Source organism: Gymnoscopelus braueri (genome assembly GCF_963280865.1).
Source record: "Gymnoscopelus braueri genome assembly, chromosome: 5".
NCBI lineage: Eukaryota > Metazoa > Chordata > Actinopteri > Myctophiformes > Myctophidae > Gymnoscopelus > Gymnoscopelus braueri.
The window spans coordinates 37,400,641-37,427,587 of NC_137606.1; the positions used below are offsets into that span (position 1 = coordinate 37,400,641).

At 43.3% G+C, this 26,947-nt stretch overlaps 2 protein-coding genes across 2 annotated transcripts in view; one reads left to right on the plus strand and one right to left on the minus strand.

The window, feature by feature from the left end:
* Positions 1-26,947, plus strand: part of bmp16 (bone morphogenetic protein 16) — a 604,258-nt gene that overhangs the window by 261,278 nt on the left and 316,033 nt on the right. The gene's annotated exons all lie outside the window — the stretch shown is intronic.
* Positions 17,326-25,206, minus strand: rhoub (ras homolog family member Ub). The gene is made up of 3 exons (XM_080428696.1): positions 24,745-25,206; positions 22,371-22,429; positions 17,326-19,787 (listed from the first exon to the last, which is right to left on the minus strand). The coding sequence occupies exons 1-3, from the start codon at positions 24,965-24,967 to the stop codon at positions 19,332-19,334; spliced, it is 738 nt and encodes a 245-aa protein (XP_080284822.1). The 5' UTR covers positions 24,968-25,206; the 3' UTR covers positions 17,326-19,331.

The following is a 26,947-nucleotide window of genomic DNA, read 5'->3' on the forward strand; positions in this document are numbered from 1 at the left end:
TGATGTTAAAGCAGGATATGCTTTAATGTGTCGCTATACACAAGAGATTGCAACAGAGGCATGCCATTCTAAAACAGAAATGATCATCAGAGCATGATGAAAGCAGATGACTGGATAGTGCAATGACTACATAATCGCAACATTCTCTGTTTGATTCCAAGCTGCCTGGAGACCTGCATTGCGTGTCTCCCCCGCTCAGTTTCATGTCTCTCTACTGTCCTTTCTAAATAAAGCAAAAAATCTTTATAAAATAAATGATCAAAGCACAATTTTTTTATGGCATGGCACCAAAGGGGCTAGCCATCTAGAACAAGGTTTGTCTGTATGTCTCTATCTCTAAGCATATCTCTATATCTCTGTCCCCACAACCGTAGATCACTCACAGCTCAGCTCACACTGCTAAGTGCATGCAGCCAACCACAAGGCCAAGCTCCACGGGCAACATTAGGGTTTAGGCAACATGAAGGTTGGCACACAAATCTCACCGTAGCACATTACTGTAGCTGGCACATCATTGGTGAAGACGCGTAGTTGTTCAAGATATATGCATATCACTTTATCCCAATGTAAAATGAGGAAGCTAGGAAAGCAATTCTCCCACTACAGTATAAGACTGAAGAAATATTTGCAATTGACATTTCAAGATGTAGGCTATTATTTGTAGAGGGATTCAAGCCAGTTAGCCAGATGAGTGTTGTTAATTAATTGTGCTGCCTGAAAGCCTCTTCAGTTGCACAGGGAAGCCACCGCATTATTATTAGAATCTGTCTCAGAGTAGGTCAGTAGTAGTAAAACCTAATGAGGGAGCCAGACTGCATCTAATCCTGGGATCAGACCCCAGTCTCTAGTATTCATATTCAGCTGCAGACTCACTGAGACGTAGAAATAGACTCTGTGTCAGAGGATCACATTTACTTACAGATGGGTCAGCATGAACCCACTTAACTTGGCTCCCATGCCCGCATACATAAACATGTGTCACACACGCATGCGTACACGCGTTGCCCACACAGATACACGCAGAGGCACGACACACTGGCTGACAGAGGCTGGTTGTTCCACACGTTCTCCATCTCCACCAGCACCCCCCATCTACGTATCTCTGCAGACGCCATGGGTCTATATTTCAAAGGCCAAGGTCACAGTGGCCTTCATTCACCAGGAAGTTACACAGTAATGAGAGCAATTAGGAGGCTGCCGCAAGGAGGTATTCAATCTCTTTCTTTACCTCCCCCCCACCCCCCCCCCACCGCCTCTGTCTCACTCAAATACCACCACCAATAAAGCCCCACTTTGTCCTCAGAAACATCTCTGCTCCCAGCTCTCTTCTGTTACGATCACATTTGAAACAGTAAGCTCCACCTCCCCTCTATTTTAATGGATGTGTCGTGATGTTGATTAAGTTCCCACGCAAACGATTTGGTATCTTCACACAGTCAAATCTGCAGTGTTTATAGTGTAGAAATGGACCCGCAAGGGTCAATTAACCAACTGAGCCATAGCGTCTCTATTCTGGGCAGAACATTCAGTGACAAGTAGCATTCAGCAACAAACAGCAGATCTACACGCTCACAACGCGGCGCATTGCGACACGTTGTGAGATTGTAGATCGGCTATTTCCGGCGAAGAGTGGGATGGGAAAAAGGAGGTATAGAGCACTGGGGGACCCCGGTCAACTAAGTATATATTGTTTAATTGGATGATTTGATATCACTCTCTAGTTCTCTCTCTCCCCATCTTAACGCCTCGCTGTCTGCTACTCTGTTCTCACTGTCTCTCCCTCGCAGTGTTTCCCAGACATCCTTTATCTCACTCTGTCTTTCTCTCACTCCCTCCTGTCTCCTTGCGGTTCACTCCTATCATCCTCCCTGGTTCCTGGCCTCTCCTGTGACCAACGAACACACATGCACGCGCACACGCGCGCACGCAAACTGTTCACCAGAGTTAACTAGTGGTTAGAGAGGCTATCCTGTAATCAAAAAGGAACAGTTTTGACTCCTGCAACTGTTTGTTTGGCTCCTGCCATCAACCGTGACCCGTGTCGTAGCGTGCTTGAGTGCAACATCGAAACCCTATATGCACATTTATTTTGTAAATCACTCTGGATAACAGTTACATCACTAAAATAGAAAATGTTAAATGATGTGAATATATACATGCATCATATTAACACAAGCCAAGACAGATTACCTTCCCAAAAAGACATCATCTCGCCATGGGAGCTACTGATCGAAGACTACAGCATAGCATACTACAGCCAAACTTTTTTTTTTTGGCTACAGCAGGGCTTGCCAAACCGAACAACAAACATTTTGTTTTACTTACTATAGCAGTTCTGAACATTAGGACCCACCCATTCAGTAGTCTGCCTAGCAACACCATGGCTCGCTTGAGCCTCTGCCCACTGAAGCATTGTGAACGGCGCTGGAACCGTGGACCTCCACTTGTTTGATTCATCACCCTCTTATGTACTTTCTTTGGCAAATTTGTCCTGGAGGTTGTGGTAAATGGTGCATTTATATAGCACTTTTAATCCAAAGCGCTTTACAATGTCAATTACATTCACCCATTCACCGACACATTCACACACTGGCGGCAGAGGAAACCACGCAAGGCCCCAACCTGCACATCTGGAGCAGTTAGGGGTTCAGTGTCTTGCTCAAGGACACTTCGACACTAACCCAGGGGGAGCCGGGGATTGAACCGGGAACTAGTGGCGACTCTAGCTCCTGAGCCACTTCCGCCCATAAAGTGCGTGTTATTTTCCCTCAGAGAGAGACTATAGTGGTGTTTGTACCTCCTAATCTCAGCCAACCACTCAGAACTATCTATTGTTCGCTTGATAGCAGAATGAAGTTTTTGGCAGAATGCAGAAACAAAACGATATAAATCACACCCACCTTCAACTTCTGACCAATCACACACAATAATTGGCTAGCAGAGGTGTTCGGCTATTTAGAAAAACGTATGACCTACTGATGCCAAACAATGTTTGTATTCAGTTGGAGTATAATGCAGCCTTAATTAAGACCAAAAATATTTGCATACAATGCCATGGCACGTCAATGCCCTAAACTTGCAGCCTCATAGATTATTTGTGACATTCTGCAGCAGGACTTTGCTCTTTCTTCAGGCAGTGAAAAGCAGCTTTTACTGCTGACACACACACCAGACGTCATGACCTCGTTCAACAATCCACTCGCTAACCACGACTCAGTCATCCCTGATGTTTTGTCAGTCGGCACAATGCAAGGCCATAAAGAAAGGCAACCCGACAGACTCTTAACTGAAAAGGCATGGGAGAAGAAAAAAAAACTCGGTCAAAAGCTTCAAACCCTTCGTTAAACGAATGAATGCAGAAAGGTATAAGGCGGGTGGGGGTGGCCATGGGGGTCGGGGCCTTGGCTACCTTTCAATGGTCCATTCTCGGAAAAGCCTTAGCCAAACAAAGAGAGGGACAAAAAAGCAAATAGATGATATAGATTCACATTGACCAGTGGTGTGACAAAGCGAGTTTGTTCCTATGAACTTTGCTGGCAGTGACTGGACACATTGAAAATGTCAAGTGGAGGCTGTTGTTGGGGGTGGGTGGGTGGGTGAGCGTGCTGAGGATTGTTCTGTGAAGAAGAATAGAGGAAAAGAATGAGGGTGCAAGCGAGTGAATGCATTAATACATGAAAAGAAGAGGGCAGCGAATAGTTAAGAATGATGACACAATGGGGAACTGTTTGCGGCACGCTGACCCAAACTGAGGCATTCAACTGTTGGAACTGGTCAGAGAGGATAGCATATGCATTCTTGAACACAAACAAGTACTTTTTAATGTCAGCAGCAACACGCATTGCTTTAATCCAAGTTGACAGTCTACATAGATGACCAAACTCTTCAAGCTAACGACGCGTTGTGATGTGACACGTTAACTTGGAGATCAATTATTTTTGGCAACCTATATCTCCAGAACATAACATCTAAACTTTAAGAATTCAACCTTCTTCTCAGATTCCCATCCATAAGAAAGGACCACACACTGACATACTGCTTTATTGACTTCAGTGATGCATCTTTATTTCATTAGTTCCACACACACAAAAGACAATGAAATAATTAAAGATGAACTAATGAAATAAATATGTATCATTGAAGTAAAGCCTGATTTATACCTTGGAGCACGATAGAGTCATGCTCCAAAAATAGCCAACCTAAAAGCTCACACGCGGCGCGGATGCGACCTGTATTTTCAGCGTGCGTCACGTGTGACAGAGCATAAATTAGGCTTCAGTCAGTCCATCATGAAAAGTTTTTTTGGAAGAGTGTGCGTGGGGGTCCTTGTGTCTCCTGAGAAGGTTTTAATTCTTTTTTTCTTTTTACTTTTTCTTTTACAGCCAGGACCTCCCACTCAAGATGTGCACGAGTGCTCTCTGAACCAATCTAAACTCCTGACTCGTTTCTCTCAGTCCGTCCCTGTCAAACCTGCTTGTCTCAGATCAGGTAGCTCCAGACACAGAGTCTGGACAGTGTCTGGGGTCAAGGCCCTCCTACAGAGCTCTCCTCATTGGGTCACATCCTGTCCGAAAAGGGGATGATGGGAACCCCCCCCACTTACCGTGGGAGGCGGGAGGCTGGAGGTCAGAGGTCAGGGCCGCACTCTCGGGTTTCAAAGCTTGCCCGGGGGCTGAGGTCGAGAGGTCGCAGCGAGCGGCTCAGTTTTAAAGTTAGAACCTAGTAATGGCTTCAGCAATTAAACACTGAAAGTGGAAGCGATTACATCCTCTGGTTAGAGACAATGGTGGTCGCTGTGACAACAAACCGCTACAAGCCAATCACGTCGGCATGTCTCCACCACAAAACTCATTTGCGGGTGGTGTGCAAAACAACACACAGTAAAAGAGAAGTTTAACTCTGCGCTTGCAGTCAGTTGGCCAGTAATCAATCACAGAGGGCAGCTCTGGTTTTGACCTTAAAGGATAAACAGAGCGCCCGTGTGAGCTCACAGTTGAGAATAGAAGGTTATAGGAGTGTGTGTGTGTGTGTGTGTGTGTGTGTGTGTGTGTGTGTGCGTGTGCGTGTGTGTGTGTGTGTGTGTGTGTGTGTGTGTGCGCGCGTGTGCGTGTGTTTGTGTGTGCGTGCACGCGCGCGTGTGTGTGCGAGTGCATATATGGGCACATGTTTATGCATGTTCATTTTCTTATCCTTGATGTCATCCAAGCGTTACCACTGTTTGGACTGCAGGTCCAGTAACCTTCAGTTTCAATGGTTCACACAGGAGGACAAAACCAGCTCAGTTCACATGCCAGTGACTCACTGTATTGATCACAAAACTAGCTAAACATTTGTATAGCAACCCACCAGTTAATCTCCCTGGCAACTCCTACAAATAGAGATTACGTGAACTGATGTAATTTTGTCAGAAGTGCCGTATTCTTCACAGGTTGATGATATCAGTGGACAGAGTGAGTGGTCAGAGACAATGTTCCTGTCACAGGCAGATTATTTACTTCACCCCTGTGACTCATTAGTGGCCTGACCTGTCGAACAGGACCAGCAGACCAAAAGGACTCAACAGTAAACACAGATAATTGTGTGGAGGACATGCAAGATTGACTGAATTTGTGAATGATGTATTTTTGCAGTGAAAGGCTTATATCTCTATCGTTGCGGAAGATATAGTTTATAGTTTAAACACTTTAACCCTATAATTAGTTGAGGGCTCTATATCAGGCCCCCTCCTGTTTTCGCTCAAAAATAGCCAACATACAAGCTTGTAGATCGCCTGTTTTCGCCAAATCTTCGCCCCAGAATAGGGACGCGATTTTTAAAGTGATTAATAACGTATCTTTGCAGTCGAAGCAGGGTCATATCTCTATCGTTGCTGAAGATATAATTTTAAAGTTTAAATGCATCAATCTCTCCTCCCCTTTTGCTCTCATTTGCACTTTTTCAACTTGCAATGACGCACTTCCAGATACACAATTTACTTAGTGTTGATTCATGCTTATAAACAGTCAGCGTTTCAGGTTTGCGAGTGTTACGTGAGTCCTTGGCCCATTTCTTTTTCTTTTTTTTCTCAAACCGTTTCAGCTGAACAAGTGGTTAGTGTCTGACAGCCGTGATGACGTACGTACTCATCCTTGGCAACAGATTAAGCCTTGCTTTCCCGCCCCCGAGGCGAGATGTACACATCTCAGCTGGGAACTTGAACCTCTCACGGCCAGAGACTATCCGTGTCCTCACAGCTCCGCTCTAATGCTCTTTAGTGATAGACACATAAAACCTGCATGTGGACCCGTAGAGGGTTTTAGCACGGCAAGCCCAAACCCAGCCAGCTGCTAGCAGTTATGGGACTAAAGTTATGTAAGTAAGTGTGTGTTTATCATCTCTCTCTCTCTCTCTCTTCCTCTCACGCCATGCTGTGTAAAAAAAGGCCTTTATCAGTAACAGAGATAACACCTGCTGAAGCGCTCCACTTCTTGCTTTACAATGGAGTAACTTTGCAGTCCCTGTGAGCCTGGAGACTGTAGATCTGAGAAGAACACAACAGGATTCAACTTGCAGAGTTGAATACGTAATCCACTCTGTTTGTTTTTTTGTTTTGTGTATATGTGTGTCTCTTCTCTAGTTCACAGGGAAAGAACCACCGAAGTGTTAAGTTAAGTGAACACTCAGAATTTTGCAGTGCATGTTGCAGGTTCTTTGTATTTTCCAGTGCTAACCATCTCCCCTGCGTCCGTCTCTCTCACTCTTTGTCCTGTGTGGGTTTTTTTTCCTCTTCCAAACAACTCCACTGTTTATCGTACACAACCCCTCCCCCGCACCCCATTGTCCTATTCACTTTCTATCATTGGCCTTTCTCCAGCTTCTGAATATTTGCATTCAGTTTCACTATCGGGGGAAAAAAAGATTAACAATGACTTATTCTCTCAGCACAGAGCCCTGCATCTCCTCTTCTCACCCTCTCTCCCTCTCTGTGTGACTGTCTCTTTCTCTCTCTCTCTTTCTCTCTCTCTCTCTCTCTCTCTCTCTCTCTCTCTCTCTCTCTCTCTCTCTCTCTCTCTCTCTCTCGCTCTCTCTCCACATTCTCTCATCACTGTTATCCATTCTCCTCTTTCATTCCTCATCTTTTTCTCCAGGTTGTTCAACTCTAAATGTACTAATAATGATCATTCCTTCCCCTAACCTCTTCTTTACCCCTTCCTCTTTCTATGCCGTGACCCTGCAAGGGGTCTAGCCGTCTATAAGAGGGTCGGTCTGTGTGTCTGAGTGTCTTTTTTCATATTCTTTATGTTTTATACTTTAAACTTAAATTTAACTTAAATTATATAATGGAAGTCAATGGATCTGTGATCGTGCTGAAACCTTGCCCCGTATACATCATGTCTAGACGACTGACGTCATAGAAAACGTATGTTACAGGCTGGCCACATAAAGTCCAAGATCCCCATTGGAGCCATGCCATTCCCATGTGGATCCCCAGGTGGGATGTATGGGGTGGGTCATTCTGCCAATGAGTTAATAAAAACAATATAATGCATAATTCCACGTTTATTAACAAAGATTTGACAGCCCTAGTATAAACTTAAATAGTATTAACCCCATGCTCCTGCCAACACGTGCGTGCGCGCACACACACACACACACACACACACACACACACACACACACACACACACACACACACACACACACACACACACACACACACACACACATACTGTGCGCACACGCACACACAGTCACACCAAGCCCTTATCTGTCCCACACGAGAGATCAAAGTGCTACAGGCTGACAGCCATCAAATGGAGAATGGGGGAACACCAACAAAATAAACTGATAAGAGGAGAGGTAGGCACAGAGAGTCCTCACAGTGCTAGGAATACAAGAGCACAATAGAGAAGGAGAGAAGGAGAGAGAGAGAGAGAGAGAGAGAGAGAGAGAGAGAGAGAGAGAGAGAGAGAGAGAGAGAGAGAGAGAGAGAGAGAGAGAGAGAGACAGACAGACAGACAGACAGACAGACAGACAGACAGACAGACAGACAGACAGACAGACAGACAGACAGACAGACAGACAGACAGACAGACAGACAGACAGACAGACAGACAGACAGACAGACAGACAGACAGACAGACAGACAGACAGACAGACATAATGTGTAGCTCAGAGCATGCTTCCCCCAATTCCTTTTCTGGATCAGGTTCCACTTGAAAATCTCAAAATGCATATTCAAAGCATGTTTATTTTAATGATCAATCAATCGATTGTGTTCTGGCTTGGATCAATGGAACGAACATAGTATACTTTAAGTTCAAGGTTTAAAAAAAAAATACCACGACTTTTAAATATATATATATATATACATATATATTTATATTTGAGTGTTTTGCCGATTATTTGGGGGTGAAAATAACCCCTAATGTTATTGTTTCATTGTTTAATGATAATGTTATCTTTAAAATCTTAGTGTTGGCCAATTATTTGGGGGCCGCACTAGCAATATCCTCATGGCCCACCAGGGGGCCCCAGCCCACAGGTCGGGAAGTGTTATTGGCTCAGAGGACTAGATGTCGAGGTCACTGCACCCCAGTTCTAAAGCATTGGTTCTCAATGTGGTCCATGGGGGGTTCCAGGGTGTCTCCAGCAAAACATAGCATCACAGTCCTTTTAACCACTTAATCCATTTATACATATCCATTTTTGGGTTTCAAAAATAGCAGATCTACAAGCTCACAGCTTCGTGCCGTGCTGCGAGCTTGTACATCTGCTATCTTTTATAATATCAGATTTTTTTTTCACAATTTAGATTAAAAAAAAAAGATTCTACATAAATATTCTCTTCTGGGGGTCCCTGGCACAAAACCTTTTCAGATGGGGGTCAGTTGCCAAATACATATCAATTTGGGGGTCCTTGAAATGAAAAAGGTCCATTAGAACCACAGTTCTGACTGTGTAGTTCACCAGGCAGAACAATGCACATCTCAGGAGACTTTGATTGATTGCATTTTTTATTAGGCAAAAGAATGTAAAACAACACAGTTACATTTATAATACTTTTGTCTAAAAGGTCCGACCAAAAAAGTCCTTGCGGACTTGTTTCCGTTGGGGTCCTTGAATTAATTTCATAGACATATATAGTAGCAACCAAACAGTTCAAAATCAACATAAGAATACAGAGAAAGAATACCACTATTTACAAAAAAAGCATGAAAAATTAAAAATATATACAAAAAAAGGGGAGGGGGGGGGGTCGTCTGTCTACAGGGAAACTGGTACTAGCTCCTCTTTTGGCCTCCAGAAAGATGAGTTTTTAGGGCTGTTTTGAATGAGCCCAGCGAACTGCATTTTTTGAGGGATGGGGTTAGACTATTCCATACCTTGGTGGCTGTGCTGTAGACTAATCAGATAACCTGAGCCAACTGGTTGCAGTTGACAGCCTATAGCCGACTCCATCCATGACATCAGAGATACAGTTGGAACCAGAACGGGGGAATATGATCTGTCATGGAAAGAAGAAAAAAAGAAAACTCCCAGAAGACAGCTCCACATGGAAATCAAAACCTTATTGAATTAAGCCCTACAGCCTCTACTCCTGTCCTCTGGTTTCACTAGAAATATCGCTTACCCGAAAAAGAAAAAAGAAAAGAAAAGAAAAGAGAGAGAGAGAGAGAGCGCACCTTTCATGCCCCAGATACAATTTGGCTTCAAACACCGAAACTAAGTCGGCCTACAGTAAAGGCAACATGAGAAGGTCTGCAGACAGCAGATGCACTCCATATTAGCAAACTGCTGGTCAGGAGACATCTGGTTCAAACTATGTGTATTCATACTCTCATTCATAGGCGAGCACACCTGAACACAATCTTTGTGACTTTCTTCAGGATCTTCTTCATGATATACCATTGATTCTCAACCTGTGGGCCGGGCTCCACTGGTGGGCCGTGAGGATGTTGGAAGTAGGCCCCCATATAATTGGCAAAACGTTAAGAATGTAATGGTGATGTAACAATTTGAAAATGTATTGGGAAAAATGTCATGGTATTGTTTCTTTAATCCCTTGAAAAATGAGTATTCATAATGAATAGGAACTTAGTACATAATACATACAGTATACTGTATAGTATGTTAGTTCCATTGATCCAAGCCAGAACACAATCAATTGATTGATCATTGAAATAAACACGCTACAGTATGAAAATGCATGTGGCCCACCCATCTGGACCACTTAACAAGTAGGTTAATTAAGTGGTCAGATGGGTGGGCCATGAATGCTTTACAGTATATAGCTTGAGGAACCGAAATATAACATGGCGCCACTTCTCCATTGAACTCAATGGACACGGCCGCCATGTTCTTTTCTGTCACCCTATTACTTTGAATAGTGTGCACGTTCTCCATAGATTTGGAAGTGGGCCCTGACCCAGGAAAGCTTGAGAACCAGTGTGATATGCCATTCATAGCATGGCACATACTGTAAAACCCATAGAGTTATAGTATATCTAGCCAGACTTCCTTGTTGTTGGCCTACTGTTGCACCTCACGGACCGCTTGTGAAATCGCAAGGAGGGCAGTTATTATCACTGCCTAGTGCAGTCAATCATTAACAACGTTTGTTGAATGGAAAGACGTTGCTATTATGGAGCGGAGCCGGAGATAAGGCCCAGATACTGAAGCACTTCCGTCATCTCATTCTGTTTTACTGTAAACATAGTATGAATCGCCCTTTCAGTGGCAAGTGCTGTACCGTGAACACTGTAAAATTACACCCCCTCCCTTTCAGAAGAAATGGACATACCAATATACTGTAAAGGCTGACACAGTGTGTGTGTGTGTGTGTGTGTGTGTGTGGGTGTGTGTGTGTGTGTGTGTGTGTGTGTGTGTGTGTGTGTGTGTGTGTGTGTGTGTGTGTGTGTGTGTGTGTGTGTGCAACCAGAACCAAATTCAAATGACCAGTTGTTATGGTAATGATAGCCATTTAAGTTTACACACAAACAGTCTGTCCATGCATTAAAACACTTGACGCCAAACATTTATTCACATGCAGAGCCCACGCATGCACTTCTGTGTGTGTGTGTGTGTGTGTGTGTGTGTGTGTGTGTGTGTGGGGGTGTGTGTGTGTGTGTGTGTGTGTGTGTGTGTGTGTGTGTGTGTGTGTGTGTGTGTGTGTGTGTGTGTGTGTGTGTGTGTGTGTGTGTGTGTGTGTGTGTGTGTGTGTGTGTGTGTGTGTGTGTGTGTGTGTGTGTGTGTGTGTGTTGCATATACACACATGCACACTTCCACTCGCTTTGCCTGAAGGCAGACACATGCTGCACAGACAACGGGACAGATGTTCTTTTTCTTTTTTGTTCTTGAGTAAAAGATGGACCGCTTTATGGCCAAAACATCGAGCTGTTCAAAGGAACCCCTGGAACACGGAGAGTGAGAGAGGCTTCAATTAGCTCTCTGTAATGAGACTGGGCTGGGGGGAAGGGTTGTTATATAAGGTTATTAAACCATAATCCTGTTATTGACCCCATACTCCAGCTTGTCTGACACGCCACAACTGCTACAGTGTTACGTCTAATCTATGCTCCGTTGCGCGGTGGTGTCGCGCGCCAGAAATAGCAGACCTACAAGCTCACAATGCGTCGTGGATGCGAGGCATTGTGAGCTTGTAGGTCGGCTAGTTTCGACGTGCTACAAAGTATGAATTGGGCTTTAGCCATAACAAGTTCATGAGTCCATTACAGGCCCAACTGAACTCATTGCAGCTTTTATAACAGCTGTTAGAAATATGGGGTTATAAAAGTGAGAAAAGTGAGGAAAAACAGACCAAGATTATCAGTCCATTATGAGTCCAGGACCCCAGACGTACGATCACGGAAACCCTCATGTTGAGATCACTTAAGTGACCCAAGCTCAACCTACATGGGTCTTTGTAGAATAATGTGACAATTTACTTGAGTCATTAGGCTTTGTTACAGGACAAAAGAGAGGTCTCCAGGACCTGAGGCCCAAAACGTTTAATACAGATTTGTGTGAAGAACAATGCAACGCAATCTGTCACAGTTCAAGCTACTGTATGCTGGGGTGTCGTGTCGGGCCTCCAGACACATTGCATCGTAAATGCTAGAGTAATGGTTTAATCTTATACAGAGAGAACCATGTTCTACTGGTCCAAGCCACAACCAATGACACCCCCCCCCGCTCAAACACACATGGTTAAAGCACCTGTGTAATCCCACCCTCAGGGATTAAAGCAAAAAAAAATCTCACGACTGAAAACGTTTGTTAGGCCGTCCCAATCTGTGATTTGTGAAACAGCATGAAAGGAGCTCCCCGCAATAGAGCTCTGTTTCCTAAACAACTGCCGCAAAATGGAGTATCATTCTAAACCCACTGCATGTCCTTGATGTTCTACGTATAGCCTACCAGTTAAAGAAATTGCAGATGGAGGCTTTTAACCTTTGCTTTTATGAAATATCCAAGACCATTAGTGTTTTACATAAGATTCTTCTCTGAACATGTATTCTATTGCTAGTTTGACCCATACTCCTTAATCTTATAAGAATTACTGAAATCAGTCATGGTGAATTTTAACCCATTCAATCCAGGAAAGCATCTGTGTCATTTTAGATTTGAGCTATATACGTACAGCATATAACGAACACAAGTTTTTCTGATAACTGATTTAGAAGGCATTTGTAGAATCAGCCTCAGGCACCATATATACTATAGTCACTGCTCTGGTCACTGTACCAGCAATTACCTGAGAAATCTGTCAACTTTAAGCCATCACAACTTATTATGGATTAATGCTTTCATGCAGAGTAAGAGTTCAGTCATTGCTTAAATCGTTCCGAGAAGTTACGTAAGGAAGTGGGTGTGCTCGACAGAGAAAGGTTCAAGTGCCATCGTAATGTTTCCATTCATTCTTGCTACAGCAAACTGGGCCACCCATTGTGCAATCGTCTCCTGGTGGTACAGTGTAGGTTACAATTGTGTGGACTGAGTTTGTGACTTGGTTTTCAGGTATAATGGCCTCTGTTTCACAGCAGTGCCCTTACATGTTCTGTAGGCTCTTGTGCACAATATATGCCTGACTTCAGCAATAGGCAGTGAAATTAAGCAGATGGTTAAGGGATTTAAATGAAGACACACAGTACCTTGATTAGTACTGAATAAAGACGCTGATGTTGCCACTTCCACATGGATTCCAATGTATTAAAGGGAGATAATGTTGGATACCTTTTGGTTACTCATTACCTAAAGTCAAATTGTCTATACTGATATTTCAAGAGTCCCGTCACAGTCCTCAATTGACCTCTCCTTATCTTCTTCTCCTCCTACTCATAGAGCTGGTAATGTATTGGACCTGGTGTTTTCTACCAGCTTGTTACCAGCTTGCAGAGCTGGTCTATAGTCAGTCGCTGCAACTAGTCGTCACTTTCTCGTTACTTTCTCATTGGCTGTCCTTTAAGCCAATGGGGAGTCCGCAATGTCTCTCCATACTCTAAACGGCGGTGTTGCGTCATCATAGGTGCTCAGTGCTCATCATAGGGAGCACTCCCTCCGTTCCAATGACATTGATTGATTGATTGAATACTTTATTTAGAAGGTTGCAGAGAAAAAGCACATGGAAGTACAGTTTACAATACAAGGTCAACTAAAATGGATCGCTCATGAAAGCCGCAATGGCTTGCTTCAAATGAGATCCTCACATACTCAATTCATGGAGACATTAAAAAACAGCGACTGGAGGTAGGGTTTAGAGGACAACTGCTTTGAGAATCGCTATTATTGTTTACTTGTTTACACACAACAGAAACCAAGGAGTATTTGTGAAGAAAACACCATCTTAAAGTTTGATGGAATGCATTTTTACACGTGAGTGCTGTGACCACTTTTCCATTACATCTATGCGGTCGGGTTCTTTTGGTGCCGGCCTGCGAGCGCATACTGCTTCATCAGTGTGACGTTGTCTGATAAGGTGTCTATTTGATTGATGAATGGCCCAAACAACACAGTTTACCGAGACCACCCCTCCCCCATCTGACGACGTTGTCAGCGCTCTGTCTGATAGCCTAGTTAAATTAATAGATCATTAGAAACTCTGCGGCCGCAATGAGGCGCTCAGGTCAGGATTATATTACATACAAATGTATAGATTAATAAGAATGAAATTAGCTATGTCTCTGAAACAGTGTTCAAAGGAGTTGAATATGTTATTTAAAACATGTTTGTGCCCAACAGTGCATGAATAAATCCACTATCGTGAGCTTTACACGTGAAAGGCACCTTAATTTAACTCTTGAGTTTAATATACTGTATATATTTTTGGTAATGTTTAGTAAGAGTCATACATTGACAGTATACTTTTCAAGAGGTTTAGCTTGCCGCAAGCTGGCATAATATGACTGTGTCATTTCTTGCTTTAGAGCCTGTTCCCCCTCTAACCTCTCTTTTAATCCCCTTTATGTATCTGACCACCACTTTCTAACCGTCTCCATGTCTCTCTCCACTCTCCCACCTAAATCCATCCAACCTCAATCTGTCACCACTCAACGGAACCTGATGTCTATCAACTCCTCTCTCCCGTCATCCATCCTCTCCTCTCTTCCGTCGGATTCCTTCCCCTCATTCTCTCAACTGACTCTGCAACCACCTCCTTTAACTCTTTCAACTGTCTTTGACGATCACTGCCCTCCGTACTCCAAGCGGGCACACCTGTCTCCACTATCTTCTTGGTTCTATGAGTGAAAACGTCTCAGAGTAGCTGAAAGGAAGCTGCACAAAACTGCCCAATCAGATGACCTCTCCCACTTTCACTCACTCACTCTCTGCCTTCTCTCTCTCATTGTCCACTGCTAAGTCCACTTTCTATTGTACTAAAATGTAGTCCTCTGCATCTAACCCAAGGAAGCTCTTCTCCATATATACATATACTGTATATAGGCCTATATATTTTATATATCATTTTTGAAAACTTGTGAAATGGGACATTCTGCATAATGAATAGATTTACTTTTGGTACTTTAAGTATAATATATATATCCCCCCTCCCCTTTTCTCCCCAATTTAGTCGTTATGCCAGTTGATTCCTCAATACAGCATATTTATGTGTTTTATCCTACAGTCTCACCTACCAGTGAGGAGCCCCTACTGGGAGGACGTATGAGTCTACGTCCTACTCCTCCCGCCCAACACTCACTGCTAACAGGTGCCACCCCAGCCCGCAGGATTACGTGCAGTGACAATTATCACTCACCCCGCCCGGCTTCCCTCCCCTGGTATTTGAACACAGGACCTTCGGGAGCATGTAGAGAGTGTCTTAACACTCTGAGCCACCATGCTCCTTGTTTTGTAACAGTTTTCCTTGTACTTTAACAACACATTCACCGCCAAAGTTTTTTCATAATAAAATCACCCACTGCCAAGGTTTTTAATCATTCTTTTATAGAAAAATTGTGAATTTTTTTATTTGTCAATTGTGAATTTATTTTTTAACATTGAAGTGAATGGATTTTTTTAAAATTAATTTAATTAAATTTAATTAATTTGTTAGGGTAAGGGTTATAAATTTATACTCAAAAATTAGAGAAACATTTTAGGAATTCAAAAACAAAATAAAAAATAATAATTAAAAGGGGAGAATTCTCCCCTTTGGCGGTAAAGACCATTGACTGAAAAGGGGAGAATTCTCCCCTTTGGCGGTGAGTGTGTTAACTATTATGCATGTTAGTCTTCATGTTTGAAGTGGAACTCAATTGAAAAATCTTTGGTTAATGAAAACATGCAACTCCAGCATAACTCAAACAGGATTACTGTATCCTGTTAATTCAACATAAGACATCAAAGAATAAATACAGTTGTAGACCGTTGTTGCTAATCTACTCCCATTCATTACCACCATCATCAACATAATCTCATGCTATTGTCCCTTCTCGCTTCAAGTCAACCAGAGTTACTCGGCTCTTCAAGAAAGTAACCAACTCTCGACCCCTCCGATGTCAAGAACTACAGACCGGCATCACTCGTTGCCTTTCTTTCCAAAGCTCTCTTGCATGCTGCAACATGCCTGGTCTTCAACCACCCTACATTGTCTCATCTCCCCACATCTGCCATCCCTTCACTGGCTTCCGGTTGCTGCCCACAACCAATTCAAAACACTGGTGATGGCCTACAAGGCAATCAAGACATGGCACCGGTGACGCGCTGTGAGCTTGCATTTCTGCTATTTTTAATAGCCAACGCAAAAATCCAAAATGACACAGATGCTTTATCGGTTTTAATGAAATCTGCTGTAAAATCTGCAAAAGGTCATATTATTTTGTCTTTAAGAAATACCAGTAAGTAATGCACTTAATACTATGTTAGAATAACAGTTCATATAACCATTTTTATTAATGTTTAATTTATCCTTTATTCCTGTAGCCAATGCTCCTTAACCACGCGAGCCACAATACTTACCATCACAGACACAGAGGGTTGCTTTGGGAATACACAACAATAAGGCTTCCTGCTAAACTATCAGTGGAGAGCGGATGGATCGTTCTGACCATTATAATTAGACCATTCGGCACCACGTCTGCCTTAGTTTCACCCACTTTGAGGCCAGACAACACACTCATCTACAGTCTGCCAGACAACACAAACTCTCTTTTAGCTGCCTATCCTATCATTACAGCTTCTAAACAAATGCTGGATACCTCGCCAACTGTCATTCTCTGCACAATTGTTTTATCCTGTGGTGTAGACACACGTCTATAAATGGGAAGAAAAGATTATTTCAAGCAACTGTAATCACAATCCTGTTCACTTTGAGGTTTCAGGGCCGAAAGAGTTTGTGGAGAATTATTTCGGTCCTTTCAAGCTTCGTAAACATATTACAAAACATGGATTGAATTTGAACAAGATAATGTTATGGACAGTGCCATATAAACATGTATCAAAGTATGTTTACAGAAGTTATGGCGCCCCGTCTCTAAGCGTCTGGTAGCACTGCTTACTGAGTCTTTAAGTATTTGTTGTTTGAACAAGCAAGAAGCTTTCCTGAAGGCTACACATTTGATGAATGATTGCCTGGCTTAGACGCAACGTGCTCAGAGAGCTATAGCTGTTTCTGTGTGCGGAAGGAAAGGAGCCGTATTATGCATTTTGAGTTTGCTCAATGTACGCATTCAGATGGAAATGACCTGTGACCTACAGAAACTAAGCATGTGAGCAGCACTACTCCCCTGTCAATGGAACAGCACGTTCAGTCAGTCATTTCAATTCATCACGCTCACTGCAATGTAGGCAAGATAACACAGACCTACGGAAGAGACAAAGCAAACACAATGCGCGGCACTGCAAGAGTTCAAAATTTCACATTTTTTATTTTGTCGCTCTCACACAATATGATATAAAGCACAATTTATACTCCGTCGACGATGTCGCAGCCCTAACATAGCAGATCTACAAGCTCACAGCACGCTAGCGTCCGGGCTTGTGGACCGGCATGCGACAACGCTATATGACGGCGCATAAATTGGGCAGTATTTACCAACTGTAAGATTGATACGTTTTCATTCAGTACCATTCAGAGTGGGACAATAAAGCCAGTGACATTCACTTCTCTCTCTCTCTCTTTATATATATATATATATATATTTATACGTATATACACATTTACCCTGATGACATTACAAACATCAAATGATTACTATGTAACATACATAATGGCATACAATATTTCATATATTTGTTGTTGATCAAAGGCTGTGTGTGTGTGTGTGTGTGTGCAGTTAAAGGCTCGAAAGGAACAGATAAATAGACAAGAGAACTAAGAGACGGCTTCTGAAAAATAAGAAGCAAAACATTCAAGTCTCTTTGGCAATTTCACCTCAGCTACACACCGACACGCGGGTTTGAAAACACCTTCTGGACTTTTCTGTAGCTCAACAGCCCAGGTAAAGGTTTACTGTCAAAATGTTAGGGCAACCAAAAACAAATCGGTTATTTTAGAAATGAAATGTGAAAATCGTTTGAAATGCTTTTGGCAGTTTTTGTGGTTAATAAACATTAATAAGGGGATAATTTTGTTCTCTAAAAGATTTCTACAGCGGGATGCATCGTTTAGATGTATTGGTGAGTCTGTCCCTGACTTGGAGTTGACGTATTGATAGAGTGACAGCTGGATGCTACAACCCTGTGACATGTGGCTCTACTCTGTGCGCTGGTTAAAGACACACAGTGGAATTAAACCTCATCTTGATGGCCATGGGACCATGGCCAGCACAGACAACCAGTTTCAGATTATGAAATGAAATATAAAACCAGAGCCAGATGGATCCTGCAGAGCTCAGTATACTATGTCATACTCATGTGTACGCTTTACAAAGATGAATACCGTAAGTTCAAATCTCATACATTTCCCATTAAAATATTAAAAAAAAAAAAAAAATCATTTTAGTTTGTAAATGCGTGTGATTTAGGCAACAAAAGGTGCATTGCTGGTTTAGATTTAAATCAATAGGACACATGGTTTCAAACCTCCAAGCAAAATGTAGTAATTTCATGTTTTGATTCCGTCATGATTGGAATTTACAGTATAGAGCACATCATATTTGACAGTTTGTTAAAAAGAAGAGTCTTATTTTTGGCAAATCCATGTGAGGGCGTATACCATGAGTACACAACATCACAGTTTAAACACCTCACCACCGAGTCAGTTCATATGTTCATTTAGGAGAAGTCCAGCTTACTTTGCTGCTATAGATTTTGATTCATTCCAGCGCTCTTCGTTGAACACACTGTACGAATCAACTTTCGTCCCAACTCTTGGAAGCAGGCGATGGGTTTGAGCATTGTTCTCTCTTATGTCATTACAGTCTAGACAGGCATGTTGTACCTCTGCGCAATTATTGCTCCCCTCGTTCAAAGTCATTCACGTAAAAAAACCCAGTTGGGGTTGATGTGTTCGAACATGAAAATGAAGACATCCGTCTCGCTGACAGACAGAGTCTCCGTAGTCTCGAGTAGCCAGACGATCAGAGATCGCCAGAGATGGAGAGGTTTGTCAGCGGCTGTTCTCACTGCTCTTGTAGCCCATACACCAGGTATCAGTAGACACAGATCTCTGATTGTCTGGCTACACAAAACTAGAGTCCACTGAACAACTCAGAGGCTCCAGTCCTTTTTCCTTTCTTGTTTTAAAGCTGTGGTTCTCAAGGCGGGGTCCAGGGACACTCAGGGTTCCTTGAAGGGGTTCCAAATGGACCCTTAAAATTCTGTAACTCTGAGACCTGAGACCCCATAACTCTCAGAGTTATGGGGGTGCTTGAAATCAAAACGTTTAAGAACCAATGTTCTCAAAACGCTCCCTACTGCACACAGACGTACTTCTTCCACCAGGACTTAGAGAGCATCCTCATTTTATCAGCCGTACTGCGGACCTTCCGCTCCCGTCGCACTCGCTTGTCAGAATGCCGCAGCCCCACCGCGATGGCGGCGTCGAACACCTCCTTCAGGTTCTTCTGCGTCAGGGCGGAGCACTCCACGTACGTCACTGCCCCGATCTTGTCCGCCAGCATCCTGGCGTCCTCCTCTGCCACCGGCCTCTCTCGCCGCCGCGCCAGCTCGATCAGGACTTTGACGTCTTGCCGCAGGTCACACTGAGTGCCCACCAGGAGGACGGGGGTCAGAGGGCAGCGACGCCGGATCTCGGGCACCCACTTCTCCCAGACGTTCTGGAAGGAGGCCGGGCTGACCACGCTGAAGCAGAGTAGCAAGGCGTCGGTCCGACTGTAGCAGAAGTGGCGGAGCTTGTCGAACTCGTCCTAATGGAGAGAGCAAGAGAAGAGACAGTGAGCGGTGGTGGTGAAGTTGTTGAGATGTCAGCTATTGCTTTGTATGTAAGAATTATGTGTGAGTTATGTGAGTGAGTGAGCATTGATAAGTAGAGCAAGGAAATGGCTTGCAATAGACATGCAGCATAGTGCGTTCAGAGATGTGTAACAGACTGAGAAGAACACTGAATGAGAGATGTGTCTACATGCTGACTTAAAAAACATTTAAGCCTTTAAATCTGTTCTAGCTCCAAAACTCAAACTTTGTGATATATTATTTCATTTCATCTAAGCAGAGCGGCCTGAGCCTCACAGAAAACCCCTTTCAGTAATCACTCGGTGGGTCAAGGCAAACAGGAACCGCAGAGCGTCGTGGGGAAGGGAACTGAGCCAATAAACTTTCTATACCAAACTGTTTGTATGGAGCAGTTGTATACAGTACATGAGCCCTACCCCCTCTTTCTTCTATATCATACTAATCTCCTAAATTAACACTCTGGAGCCACACCGTTTTGGCTAGCAAGGGTCTTGAGTGCACAGATTAAGACCAGAAGAAACTTGACAGAAGGCTTGCTTTCGTTCTTTGGTTCTTTTAACCCTCTCCTCAAAATCTCGCTTTGGCTAAAAAGTTGTTTGAAATGTAACTCAAATGTACAGCTACAGTTAATACATTTTAAACATATGAACAGAGTTTCCAGTGTAAACTCTGGCTTCTTGCAGTGTGTTTGCTATGTGATGACGTGGGTCTTCTTGCAGAGTATACACATAGATCAACCTCTGAGTGTGGAGCAACTTTGTTTATCTGCTATGGCGGCAGCTGTTATCGTTTTCTCTCTGTCTTTGTCTCACTCTCTCTCTCTCTCTCTCTCTCTCTCTCTCTCTCTCTCTCTCTCTCTCTCTCACCCTGTTCCTGGCACACCCCAAATGTTCTGGAACTAGTTCACCTCTCTTTCGAAAGTGCATCAGTCCTGAGTGAGTGTTTGCCGACTTTGATCTGCCCATGTTTGCCTCGGCTTGCCTATCTGTGGCAGGCTGCTAGATAGATATGTGTGTGCAGGTAGTTGTACGTGTGGCAGCTCCTTCCCTAAGTGTGTGGTGTGTGTGTGTGTGTGTGTGTGTGTGTGTGTGTGTGTGCGCGTGCGTGCGTGCGTGTGTGTGTGTGTCTGTGTGTGTGTGTGTGTGTGTGTGTGTGTGTGTGTGTGTGTGTGTGTATGTGTGCTCGCGTGCATGCGTGCATGTGTGGGAGTGAAAGAGAGAGTGTGTGCGTGAGCGGGAGGGGTTAAACAGAGGTTCTTAGGTTCTGTAAAATGTAGATATATCCTTGCAGCGGGTCGTGAACTATAGTGACCTCAGGTACAACAGTTTAAACATGTTGTTGTATTAAGAGTTCAACTTTGTTTATTTTGTTAGTAGAGCTGGCAGAGCCGCTGCAGAGTGCCTCTGGTTAATTTAAAAATATTCTTCTCAAGAGGCAGGGCTCTATTCAGTGTGATTATGAAACCGCCACCCATAGCCCAGAGAAATAAAGCTACAGTTTCGCAACCTGTGAGAGGTCTCAAACAATGTGTGAACACTTGGCAAAGAGAGAACTGTTTTTGTCTGGCATATAATGCTTTGTGGAACGCCATTCACTCTGTGAGAGTGAAAGAGAGAATGAGAATAAGAATTTGCCATTGTCTTAATGACATCTAACAGTACTCCATCTTCTCTAAGCAGCCCACCACCCAACCCTGATCAATAGTCGACAGAAGAACATTACTCCCACTAGTAGCAGGGTCTATTTTCTATTCTCCAGGGACAGGGCCCCACTGCTAATACGGACCAGTGGGACATGCTTCGATGCATGTATCTGTTTTACGTGTAGACGAGTGTGATTTTCCAGTGCAAGCTCTTGAAACAGAGTGCATTGGGACAATGGGAGTGGGACGTGTTAAAGTCAGATTTTCACATGTGCTCCACAAAAGGGAACAATAGAATTCACGTTAAATTACGGCAAAGTTCCCCTTTGACACCGGGGGGCCCATGTATAGTTTTGAGGGAAACTGGAGAGCAAAGGCGACATGCAAGAGCAGACGACCACAAAAGAAGACACCGCCTCTCACCAGAATATCATAAAAGTACGTATACAGTACACACACACACACACGCACACGCACACGCACACACACACATGCACGCACATGCACTGTGACACGCATACACACACACACACACACACACACGCACACACGCGCACACACACACACACACACACACACACACACACACACACACACACACACACACACACACACACACACACACACACACACACACACACACACACACACACACACACACACACAAAGTGGAGGAATGAGAAGGTCCATTGTGCAAATTCATTGGTGCTCAGCTTCATTCGGCCTGCAGGCATCGTGCTATTCATATGACAGCAGTGTGGTAGAGGCAGTGATGCATTACTGCAGATGGGGAATATGGTGCAATGTTGGGAATGTGGGACACTGTGCAGGGTGCATGCTTGTGTGTGTGTGTGCGTGCATACATGCAGGTGTGTGTGTGCAATGCTTTACTCACTTGTCCTGCAGTGTCACACAACTGCAGTCTTACTGGATTTCCATCCACCTGAACCACCGCTGTAGGGACAGACAGAGAGAGGGTGTATGAGTCACAGCTGTTAACAGGGCTACAGTTACATTGTGCCTGCCTAGCTTCTACCTGACAATCTCTTTCAGTAAATAAACACACACACACTCTTCACCGACCTACCTGCTAGTATATTCTCTGGAACAAACAAATTGAAAGCCACTTGAACACACAAGGACCTCCTGGTTAGACCCCCGCCCCCCACCCTCCCCCATTCCCTTTCAACTCAGAGACTGCCTGCTGCCTCGCCCACCCACCCTGCTAGTTACTGTTCAGACCATAACACTTTACTGTCACTGCTTGCACCACTCTTGCTTGCCCTCATGCCGTGACAGAGCCAAGGTAGCCTCATGTGTGTGTGTTGTGGGGGGGGGGGGGGGGGATTTTGTTTATTTAATAACTCTCCTTCAATAAGCTCCTCCAGATTGGAAAAGTGGATGAGTCATCTCTCAGGGAGTTTTGGTTTACAGGGGTCGTTTTTCGTTCAAAGAGAACACAATGCGATACAGAGACGCGCATGGAAGCGTTTATGTGCCTGGAGTGCACGGTCGGTCACAGTGCCTGATCAAAGACTCTGCTGGAACTAGTCATCCAGCAGGACACAGGAATCATAGTAGCTCTTTGCTTTGAGAAACGAGAGGGAGAGAGGGAGAGAGGGAGAGGGAGGGCATTGTACAATCATTTCCAAATCCCAGACACATGATACTCCTTTGATTCTCAGCTCTGGACTCCACCAAAACGCCCTGATCCACCTATCCTATACCTCTGCCAGCCCTCCTCTCAGTTACCCGCCTCCAAGTGCCACCTGTGGCATTGCATAACTGACCAGAAATCAGCTTTCAGTGGAAGGCTCTGATTCTCGGCAGCGAGAAATGACATCACCAGCAAGGGCCCCAAACGCACAATATCCCTCTCTGTGACGGCCCCGGAGAAAGACAATCTATGCCTCAGAGTCGCAGCAACAGATGTGCCCATTCCAGTGTAGAGGAGAGGGCTCGCAGGTCAAGGCTGACAACAATAGACAAAGTTGTGCAATCCAAAAGCGTCGCACCACACCACCCCCTCTACAAGAGACATTCTCTAGAAGTCATGTTCTATTGGGAGATTAATGCCTGATTTATACTATTTATGAAGTGCAGCGCGATTTGCAAACTTTGCATGTATAACAGGGCTTTAAGTCAGACTACTTGTGTGGTGGGTGTTAATTAATATGTTTTAGGGGTCTATGAAACTGTCGGTTTTACTGCACATCAATATAATGTCAACAGTTTGAGAAAGACTCAATACACAGTACACAGGTACCACTGCCATTTGTTTACAGGTCTACTCACAGGATAGAGGTTTACCTAGTCTATATCTTAAAGTAAACAGTAAATAACTTTTTAAAGACACTTTTTTTGTTCCAGTGTCTTTTACTGTTGGACATACAATGTCGTTTTGATAACCCAATCATCATGACTGTAGAGTTGCACAAACAGGACGTTTTGCTCAGACTACTGTTTGCAGGGAGTTCCTACACAGGTAAAGGCTGAAGTCCATCAGTGATTAAAGTGATAGGCTAAGGCCCATCTATGGGATTTTCCATCAGTTGCCAACACAGATCATTATAAACAAACCCCTCTCTCTCTCTCTCTCTCTCTCTCTCTCTCTCTCTCTCTCTCTCTCTCTCTCTCTTTATACTAAAAAATACATGGTGGAAAGCTTGCTGGGGCATAGTACTTGGAAAATGGAATGATGCCAAATGGAAACTGGGCTCCAACAGGGATGACAAGGTGTGTCAATTAATCCCAAATGTGGACAGTTGATAAGAAATCTAAACACACTGTCATAACAGTAGAATAATGGTAGGTACTGCAGATTGGGTGGGCGCACACACACATCTGTTCTAATGCATGATATTCAGTAAGATTGCTGAGAAAGAATGCAACAGGTAAAGAAGAGATTCAAGATTGTTTTGTTACATCTTATATAGGCTATACAAGTAGCCTACACAAGAGTAAAATCTTTTTTTGTTTTAGTTCCTCAACATTGAAGCAGCAACAACAATAATAAAGAATAGTAACATAATAAGAGGTTAGTAATACATGCAATAAAACATGTCTTTCATTATTATTATTGTTATTTGTCTATGAACAATTGTGTGTTTTGGGGGTGTAAAAGGAACAATTATGTTCATTGTAAGCTATGAATGATGTTGCCCATTCAGCGTTCTTTAAACTAAAGTTAAAATAGTTCGTTTTTATTTAGAATAGATTGTGTAAATGAATAGCATATATAATGCCATGTTAGACTTTATATCGCCTACCTGAGAAGTCATCGAACGCAGTGGGGACGTATCTGGTGGGATATCCATTGGTGGTGTAGCTGACCACCAGGCTGGTCTTCCCCACCGCCCCGTCGCCGAGGAGGACGCACTTCAGCAGCCGCTCGTGAGGCGTCTGTCCCGGCTTGAGGTTGAGGCTGAGGGGGGTCTGGTGGGGGTTGTGCGGGGGGACCGGAGGAGCCATGGGCTTACCGCTGTAATCCATGGAGTGGAGACTTGGATAATGCAACGAGTCCAGCCACCAGGGCACGCGGTTATAGGCGCAATAAGGACCCACTATGAGAATACTATATGTTCTATAATGATGACCCCCGGTGCGTCAGATCATAAAAGTGTGTAGAAAGACCCACCATGTAGGACTCAGCCGTTTAAACCTGGAGATATGATCCTCCCGTCCGCAGCGTTACTGGTCCCTCTGTAGCACATAACCATTCCGATCACTGTTCTGAGCTCTATGGCAATGGCATAACGACAGGGCGGGACCTCATGCTTTATGTACCCCCCTCCTCCCCTCCTCCTCATCCTCCTCCTCCTCCCACCTCCATCCCACCCAACACACACAACTTACATTATCGTTATAGCCTTGTAGCATATTATAATTGGTAAAAGATGACTTGCTTTTTTGTCAAAGACGATATTTATCTGCCTTTATTTATATCTGCCTAACTGTGACTTTACTCTCTTAATAACACTGCTTCTTCACCCTGTCTTATTGCCTATGTCCTCAGCATATCAGCATGCTTGTTACATTCAACAATCATTTCTGCCTAACTCAAAAACTTGTCTTAAAATGACTTGACGCAGAAAGTGATTTTTCGTCATTTCCTAAGTCATATTTTATCTTCCTTTATTTATATCTAACTCTAGATAACCGAACTCTGCTCTCCTAACACTGCTGCTTATGGCTTCATCCTGTCTTATTGCCTATCTCAGCCAGAATCACTTTCTGTCATCTCGTTGACTTAAAAGTTGTAGGCAGAAAGTGATTTTGGAATGTAACAAGCATTCTGATGTGTGTTAGGCAATAACCATGGCACCTTACATTTAGTACCTAAACTGAACCAAATTCACCCTAAGGTCAGCTATACTTGATAAGGTGAGTTATAGGCTATATTATCTCTGCATGTTATTGTATTCATAATATTGTATAGGATGGACAGGTCTAGACTTGTTCTCTGCTCAGCTGTCATGAATATGACTCATAAAGTGATAACCTTTCAAACACCATGGCTCAGTGCACACTGATCCAGGTCAGTGGTGGAAAAAAAATCTTTTTTTTTTACTTAAGTAAAAGTATCAATAGGCTACTGCAATATAGAAATACTCTGTTACAAGTGAAAGTCTTCTATTCAAAATGTACTTGAGTAAAAGTACAAAAGTATTGCCATTAAACTATGCTTAAAGGACCAACAGTAAAAGTACTCAATTATGCAAAATGTCCCATTTCACAAGTTTTCAAATGTCTAAAATGTATAAAAAATATTTTGAAAGTAGCAGATCTATAAGCTCACAACGCGTCACACGCATTGTGAGCTTGTAGATCTGCTATTTTCAAATAGCTGAAGGGCTGAAGTGGTTAAGCCTATGTTTTGTAATAATAATAATCAAAATCAACAAGGTTTTCTAATAATTGTAGTGGAGAAAAAAAGTACGCTATTTGCCTCTGAGATGTAATGGAGTAGAAGTACAATTATATAAAATTGGAAATACTCCAGTAAAGTACCTCAAAATTGTACTTAAGGACAGTACTTGAGTAAATGTACTTAGTTACTTTTTTCCCCTTTTCTTTTAAGTAGCAATTACCCACAGTGAAGAAATGCTCTGTTATAAGTAAAGCCCCCCCCCCCCCCCCCTAAACATTTTACTTGAGTAAAAGTACTTAAGTACTGGCATCAAAATATAGCCATCTTACAGTAGAGTAGGCTACCACACGTAAAAGTAGCCTACTAATACAACAAATGCAAGTAAAACAATATGTACAATAAATGGCCCATTTCACAACAGCCTATTGTTGGATTGTACTGTAATTGGTAATGCATTCATGTGTTATATTTCAGCTGGTAAAGGTTGGGGATGATATAATATTTCATAATTTATCAGCTAATGTAGGCTATGTTTTGGTTTAATAACCTAAATGTGCGACGAAACTAGTAAAGCTGTCAAATAAATTGTAGTGGAGTAAAAA